Source organism: Lipotes vexillifer, unplaced genomic scaffold (genome assembly GCF_000442215.2).
Source record: "Lipotes vexillifer unplaced genomic scaffold, Lipotes_vexillifer_v1.1 scaffold42, whole genome shotgun sequence".
NCBI classification, from domain to species: domain Eukaryota; kingdom Metazoa; phylum Chordata; class Mammalia; order Artiodactyla; family Lipotidae; genus Lipotes; species Lipotes vexillifer.
The window spans coordinates 2,348,542-2,356,888 of NW_006783436.1; the positions used below are offsets into that span (position 1 = coordinate 2,348,542).

At 44.6% G+C, this 8,347-nt stretch overlaps 1 protein-coding gene across 1 annotated transcript in view; it reads left to right on the forward strand.

Moving 5' to 3' along the window:
* Nucleotides 1–1,396: 1,396 nt before the first annotated feature.
* SGCB (sarcoglycan beta) overlaps nt 1,397–8,347 on the forward strand; it is a 20,110-nt gene continuing 13,159 nt past the window's right edge. The window contains exons 1-3 of the mRNA XM_007456106.1: nt 1,397–1,480; nt 1,600–1,843; nt 1,897–2,042. Of these exons, the coding sequence (XP_007456168.1) occupies nt 1,397–1,480; nt 1,600–1,843; nt 1,897–2,042 (474 nt within the window). The remainder of the gene's footprint in view (nt 1,481–1,599; nt 1,844–1,896; nt 2,043–8,347) is intronic.

Sequence of the window (8,347 nt, forward strand, 5' to 3'; positions counted from 1 at the left end):
TATCTCATAAGACTGCTGGGAGAATTGGACTTAAAATATTATTTCAGAAAAAAAAAAGCTTGAAGATAATGCATTTGGGACTGACCTACATTAAATTTGTGGTCTTATGAGTGAATTTAAAGACTGTACAGTAATTGGCATCAAGGAGAATAGTGAGGTGTCCTTTCACAGAGATGGAGATCAGCAAGGAGGAATCCAAGAGAAGGTAATTTTTTTTTCAGATAGCCTAAGGGGAATTTGGCATTAGGAAAATCAGGTATCTCACCACCTAAGTGCGAGAGAGGTTGGCAAAATCAAGGCAGGGCTGCTGGTCTTAGAAACTGGGGTATCAGGCACATTTCTAAGACATTTATTAAGTTTCCTTACTGTGTTAGGCATTGGAGATAAAAGAGTGAGTAAGATACGGGCGTTCCAGATAGAGCTCCCTGTTTTTTAGATGAAATTAGACAGGTTAACAAAATAGAATACAGTGCAATCTAAAGTGTGTGTAGAAAACCAGGAGCAGAGTCAAGGGACAGACCAGCTAAAACTGCACATACGCCTGGGAAGGCTTTAAAGAGAATGCGACATTTGAATGGATTTTTGGAGGACGTATAAGAGTGTGCTTGCCAGAAAAAAAGAGAAGGAATTTCCAAGCAGAGGGAAAAAAAGGCAAAGCATAGGAAGTAAGGACTACAGGACCAGAATTGGAGACAGGAAATAAGGATCAGTCAAAAGCCCTGTTATCTGAATGGATAATTGGGACCACAGTCAAGACTATTCAAAGAGACTTACTGCTGACTCCCAAAGTATTGGGCTATAACTTATAGTCTTCCTGCCTCAGATGAGGTTTGTCCTAGAGATCCAGGCAGGAGTGAGCCTAGAGATGCAAATCAATTGGTTCCAGCATTTGGGAAAGGATAGGCAGAGACTGACGACCAGGTAGGTACTGACATTAGCCAAAACCAGAGGAGAGAAGGGAAAAGATTATGAGGGACTTACCACGTGGGCGAGTGTCTAACTTAAACTTCACGGCAGTCCTCCGAAGTAAAGTAGGCAGAAAGAGAAACAGCGGCTCCAGTCATCGAAAAGCAAAACTGACCTAGTTCCCAGAGAAAGGAAAACTTGGCCAGCAGGTAGGTCTCTTCGGTGCTTCCTGCTGGGTTAGGCAGGCCTAGGGCCCAAAGGTGCTTCGGAGAACTGGTTTCGGCTACCTGAGGAACAGTTCTTGGAACGGTTCTTGCACCTTGATTGCCACTGCCCTCTTTTTTTTTTTTCTTAATAAAAGGATTATTGGATTATATTGACTCGACTGGGAACCAGGAATGTGTACTCGAGTTACTTGTGTATCTGAGTGGCTTCCTGGTGTGCAGTAAATATCTGTTAAATCGGGTTCCCCAGGAGATACATCGACACTATGTCCAACCCACCTCCAATACTACAGAAAAAAGCATCAGACTTCACAGGCCCTCCAGAGCTAAGAAGCATCCCTGAAGTGATTGTATGTCCTCTTAAGGGGTCTCGGTTTTCAAGATTTCCGCTACGTAATCGGCAGCTTGTTAACTTTTGCCACATTATCACCACCTCCTTCCTCGTCCACGCGTACTCTCCTCTCTCCAGGGAGATCCCGGCCAGGGCAGCAAGGAGGACTCGGGATGGCACCAGCCCCTCGTGATGGGGAAAGGAGGGCAAAGGGAGAGGCGTCTTCCGTATTTTGAGGGCGCCCTTTTGGAGGAATCCAGAGGCAGCCAGAGGTCGCGAGCAATCCCGGTGCGTGGGAAAACGCGCCCGGAGGCCACCGCCTGGGGGCCGGGGCCCCCGCGGCCGCCGCGGGCTCGGAACCTCCCTGCCGGGGCGGGGCGAGGTTGGAGGTGGGGAGGGGCGGGGAGGGGCTGGGCCCCCCTCTCGCCCCTCCAGGGCGCAGGCGCAGGCGCGCGGGGTGCGGCCGCGGCTGGGAGGGCGGTGGCAGCGGCGGCGGCGGTGGCCAGCGCTGGAAGATGGCGGCATCGGCGGCGGCGGCGGCAGCGGCGGCGGCTGCTGCGGCGGTGGCGGCAGCCGAGCAGGTCTGTGAGCCCCGCCGTGGCCGGGCGCTGGAGGGCCAGCGGAGGCCGGGGGGCTGCCGGCGGGCGGGAGGAGCTGTCCGCAGTCCGCGATGCTGGCAAAGGCCGGGCGGGACCCCAGGCAGGGGCCCCGGGGCGGAGAAGCGGGAGCCAGCCCCGGCCCTCGGCCTGGCCTGGCTGTCCGTCGGCGGGGTGAGGAGGGGTCGCTGTCCTGAGGGCCCGGGAGGCGGCCGTGGCAGCCGGGAGCCTGGGCCAGGTCGTGCCGGGGACATGCCCTGCTCGGTGGCCAGCGAAGATGCAGGCAAAAATAACTCCAGCCAGCGATCCAAGAGCCTCCCCTGACACCAGCCAAGAAACACTCAGCTGTTGCCTGGGTGTCAGCTTGCAGGCCCTTCGTGTGTGCCATCCCCATATGCTGGCATCCACGCTTCTCCCGCTTTGGATTTTGGAGACAGTCACCAATATAAAACTATCTCCTATCCAGTTGGTTTAAAATCATTTTTTAAAATGCTTTATCAAGTATTTCCTGATCTGCATTGTAAACGGGTAACTTAGAATAATCGTTTAAAAGGCTATTTTCTTACAAAAAGCAAGCTATACATAGGCACACATGCACACACACATATATACATACCTGTAGTTACTAGGGTGATTTGTTATAATAAAAATAATTTTGATAGTCACTTTTTCCCCTAACTGTTATTTCCTTTTAAAAAGAAACTGTGGTATGATAGTTTCTTTGGGAAAGTCTCATTCTTCAACACTGCTGAAAAAATACACAAGTCAAGTAGCCAACATTCTGTTTGCAGAACTGGAAAGATTTTCTTAGGCAATTAACAGCTTTTAGAGACACAGTAGATAGATATCACTGGAACAGTCATTCTGAGGGACATAAAAAATAAAAGACATGGCATCTGCCTTCAAAGCTTAAAGTCAAACTGCCAGATAAATGCAGAAAAATCAGCTAAAGATGGTAGGCAAGCTACAGGTCCTAACAATAAAATAAAATCTAAAGGAGTGAGTGAAATTGAAAGGAGACAAATCTTCTTGAAGCTGTTGAGATTAAAATTGTCCCTTGGCTTTCCTGATTTTCCTCCTGATTGATCAGTGGCCGTTTTAGATGGTTCTTTTTTCATCTGCATCACCTGTTAATGTTCTTTTTTTTTTTTTTGCGGTACGCGGGCCTCTCACTGCCGCGGTTTCTCCCGCTGCGGAGCACAGGCTCCGGACGCTCAGGCTCAGCGGCCACGGCTCACGGGCCCAGCCGCTCCGCGGCATGTGGGATCTTCCCCGACCGGGGCACGAACTCGTGTCCCCTGCATCGGCAGGCAGACTCTCAACCACTGCGCCACCAGGGAAGCCCTGTTAATGCTCTTGAAGTTCCACTGAACTTCTCTTCTTGCTTTACACCTGCAATGGGCAATCTGATCCATTCCTCGATCTCTACTTCAGAGTTAGGCATTTATGTCTCCATCCTGAACTTAACTGAATTTTCCACAGGCACCCCAAACTCAAAAATGTTGGATTGGATCATATTCACCATTAAAAGGGTTACAGCCATCCATTCAACTTGGTTCACCTCGCCACAAAATTGGGAGCAGGGCGGGCTCATGGGAACTCAGAAGGGACCCACATTTGGTTTAATGCTCTGCTGTCCCAAGCTTGATATTTGAGCAGAGGACCTCACATTTTCTTTTTGCTCTGGACCCCACAAATTATGTAGCGGGTCCTACTTGGGAGTCATCTTAGATGCCTCTAAGTCACACTCACATCCAGTCAATCACCAGGTCCTTTCGGTTCTACCTCTTAAGGCTTCTCCCCAATCTTCTCTTCATATGCAGCGCCAAAGCTCAGTCAAGCCTTCATTTGGACTGTTGGAGAAACCTGTTGTTGAAATCTCCATCTCTAAACTCTTCTATTCCAATTCATCTCTTTTTGGTTTGATTTTGCTATAATGCAGATCTGATTATATCACTGACCTATTTGAAATCTGCAGTAGTTCCCCATTGCCTTCAGGGTAAAATTCATCATTCTAGATGTGATACTTACGTCCACTCATTTTCTAGCCCCTAACCACATCTCACCTCAATTTTTGTCCCATTCCTATACTCATCCTCTTCACCATCCACATAAAGCTACCAAAATTAGTTTGCAGTGATGACTTATACTCAAAGTTCCCATGCTGTTCCCTCTGCCTGGAATGCCTTTCTCTGTACTTTGCTTGGCTAACTCCTGTTTGTCCTTCAAGATTCAACTGAAGCCCCAACTTTTCTTAAAAGCCTTCAACTGATGCCCCTGCTCGCTAAGTCGAGTGGCATTCCTCTTATGCACTCTTTCAGTATTGTGTGCATTGCTGTACGACAGCACTTGCCATGTTGAACTGCAATCGCTAGTGACCCTGTCTATCTACTCTGCTGGCCTATAAGTAAGTTTGTTGAGGGCAGCTGCTCTACCTTGCTCATCTTGGTAATCTGGAGCCTCTGACATATAGTAACTCCAGTAAATGGTAAGTGCATCAAATGAAATATAATACTGTACATGAATTGGCAGAGAAAATTAAAGAATGCATCTCAGGAGGGTAAGTTTTGCCCTGTCTCTCTATTATGTAGACCTATATTCAAACTCGGGCTAAGATTTTTAAATTGCCCACCTGTCAGCACTGTCATAAACCCATACTGTGTCTGTGAAAATTAGAAGCAAGCACACTTCCCCTAAGATATTTTATTGCTTTTGGCTGCCAAAATGCATGTTCAACTCTAAAATGTTTGAGTGTCAATGCACCCTCATAGCTGTTGTACCTCATGCAGATATACAACCTACACAACTGTATTCAGCAACTTGTTTTGTGTTAAATCTGTTGAGTAGATTGAATTATCTTCTACAGAGCCCTTTCTTACCGCTTTGTAGAATTTTAAAATTTTTGTCTCTGCCACATTACCCACAATGATTATTCCTGTCTTTTTCCATTTTCCATAAGCCCTCAACCAGCCTGCTACCCCTGCCACCACAATAAGATTCCAGCTGCCCTCTCCACTCTTTCTTGGCAGATGACCTTGCCTTTTACATCCCCAGGGAAAAGAAGAATTTTTTTTTTTTTTTCTCTTCTTGGTGTGAACCATTTCAATGAGGTGGGAACCCACCCTTTAAGACTGGTTTCTCCTGTACTATCACTTTTCTTTCCCATCTCCTGAAAGATCTTATTTCCCTCATTCTTCTGCCCTACTCTGAGATCTTTGACCTTTGCCCTTCTTGGCATCTTTCCCTCTGCCACCAAACATACAAGTCTTCTGCAAATTGTTGTGAGGAGAGGATGAAGAGATACTAACAACAACAAGAACAAGCACAATTTTCCTCCGACAGTACATAATTCTTTAGTTAGTCTTCTGTCTTAACACTTCTGTCTTTCTGGACTCGAAAATAAATGTATACATGCTGGCATCCTTTCAGGACTATCCCTACTTACCAATTTGCTGCTCAAAGTTCGTATTTGAAAGTCACAGAGGCACTTCTTGACAAATTCAGCAACACGGCACATCCGTAGTTTTCTTGTATTTCTCATTTTCCACTGTTCCTGCACATTTAAAGTTTTCCATGGGTACATCCTTGGCTTTTTATTCTCTTCCTCTATACTGTTTTTTACAGCAAACTGATGTGGTCTCATAGATTTAATTTACCTTGAAGGTGAAGACTCTCAAATCTGTATTTCTAGTCCTGGCCGACCTAATACCCCATCCCATCCTTCCCATTGCCTTTAAGGCAGGTGGTTATTTCTCAATCAGTTCAAATGCAACATGTGTAAAATCTCCCTGCTTCATTCCCCATATTTAAATAGTCACCATTCAGTAAACATGAGGGGCTTTTTTTTTAACCTGCTACAAATTCACTTAACTCTTCTCTCGAAGTATATTTTAAATCTATCCTTTTTCATCCCACCTTGGTTTAGGCCCTCAATACTTCAGGCCTCCATTACCACAGCATCCCAACAGCCTACTTGCTGGTTTTCCTCTTTCCTGTGTCTCCTGCAAATGCCCACACATTGAGCATCCTGAAACGTATGTCATTCATCTTCAGAGACTTCCAGTGACTCCCAAATAAGCAGACATAAAGACTAGAGTGTGTACCCAAATGTCCAAAAACTCACAACCTATTCTCCATTTCCAACTTGATTCTGCCTCCATTGCCAGATTTGACCCATCTACTCCTCCTGGTTTCCCTGACAACTCCAAGCCCTCCTGTCTCTTCTCCCATGAACTCCACAGGATGTATTGTCTCAACTATTGATTTTGGCATCTGAACATACAGAGCATTTTATTGCATTGCTAACTGTTTTGTGTACCCAAATCACAATTGTAATATCTGGAGGATAAGGATCTTGTCCTATATTTCTTTTGTATTCCTATTTATAGTATTAGTGTTTAAGCATAAAGTGCTTAATAAATGCCTATTCAATAAATTAATTTTCTCAGAGCTCTGAAAAATATCAAAATTGGGCAGTATTCCATTCTACTCCTTCCTTTTGTGTTCATGATATACCAGATTATTACCTAAAATGTCTTTCAACCATAGTCGAAAGTCAGAGGTTCTCAAACTCTTTGGTCTCAGGTTCTCTTTATACTCTTTTTTTTTTTTAAGATTTTTTTTTTTTTTTTTAGATGTGGACCATCTTTAAAGTCTTTATTGAATTTGTTACAATATTGCTTCTGTTTTGGTTTTTTGGCGTGAGGCATGTGGGATCTTAGCTTCCCGACCAGGGATCAAATGTGCACCCCCTGCATTGGAAGGCAAAGTCCTGACCACTGGACCGTCAGAGAAGTTCCGCTCTTGATACTCTTAAAAATGACTGAGGGGGCTTCCCTGGTGGCGCAGTGGTTGAGAGTCCGCCTGCCGATGCAGGGGACGTGGGTTCGTGCCCCGGTCTGGGAAGATTGCACATGCCGCGGAGCGGCTGGGCCCGTGAGCCATGGCCGCTGAGCCTGTGCGTCCGGAGCCTGTGCTCCGCAACCGGAGAGGCCACAGCAGTGAGAGGCCCGCGTACCGCAAAAAAAAAAAAAAAAAAAGACTGAGAATCCCAAAGAGCTTTTGTTTATGTGGGTTATACCTGTTGATACTTACCATATTAGAAATTTAAATTGAGAAATTTTGTAAACACAGGAGTATACAAACACACAGTCCATTAGCTGTTAGAGCAATGGTGTCATCACATATGGTCATGTAGCCTCTGGAAGCTTCACTGTACAGTTGACCCAGGAATGATACAGGGGTTAGAGGTGCTGATCCCCACACAGTCAAAAGTTCACGTATAGCTTTTGACTCCCCCAAAACCTAAACTAATAGAATGCTATTGACTGGAAGCCTTACTGGTTACCTAAACAGTCAATTAACATGTATTTTGTATGTTATATTTGTTATATACTGTATTCTTACAATAAAGTAAGCTAGAGGAAAGAAAATGTTATTAAGAAAATCATAAGAAAGGAGAAAATACATTTACAGTACTGTACTGTCTTTATCAATACCATAAATTTATGGCGTCTGTTTATAAGATGAATCATCTGTCAGCACCTACATCAATATTGTCTTATATGGTAAAAAACACTGTAGATGTTATACATATTACTAACACTGGACATCAAAAATGAAAAGAATGTGGAAAAGAAATTCATATTTATTTACGTGCATAACGATTCATGCATTGATAACGAAGAAGCAGCAGTATGGTTGCTTTACAGTAGCCTCGTGTAATCAGTACAGTTCCTTCACAGTAGCCTAACTTATACACTAATGAAAGGATCGTAATAAAATTTTTTATGGCATAGAGTATCACAGTCATATTCATAATATCTTTTTTAAAAAAACAGTTACATGGGATGATAGGCTGATACACAATTTCTCCAGTTATGAGAGAGAGAGAGAGAGAGAGAGACTGTACAGTAATGTAATTCTTTGAAAGCAAAGTTATAAAACAGTAAGAAAACTAGCATTATTAATTTTATATTAAATATCACTAAACTTATGTATCTACATATATTTTATGCATTCATGACGCACCTTTTTCTTAATGTTTTTGATATTGCTAGGCTACACAGTTTATCTGCAAGTTTTTTCAAATTGTTGCAAATCTCCAAATTTTTTTCCAGTATATTTACTGAAAAAAATCCACGTATAGGGCTTCCCTGGTGGCGCAGTAGTTGAGAGTCCGCCTGCCAATGCAGGGAACATGGGTTCATGCCCCAGTCGGGGAAGATCCCACAGGCCGCAGAGCAGCTGGGCCCGTGAGCCATGGCCGCTGAGCCTGCGCGTCTGGAGCC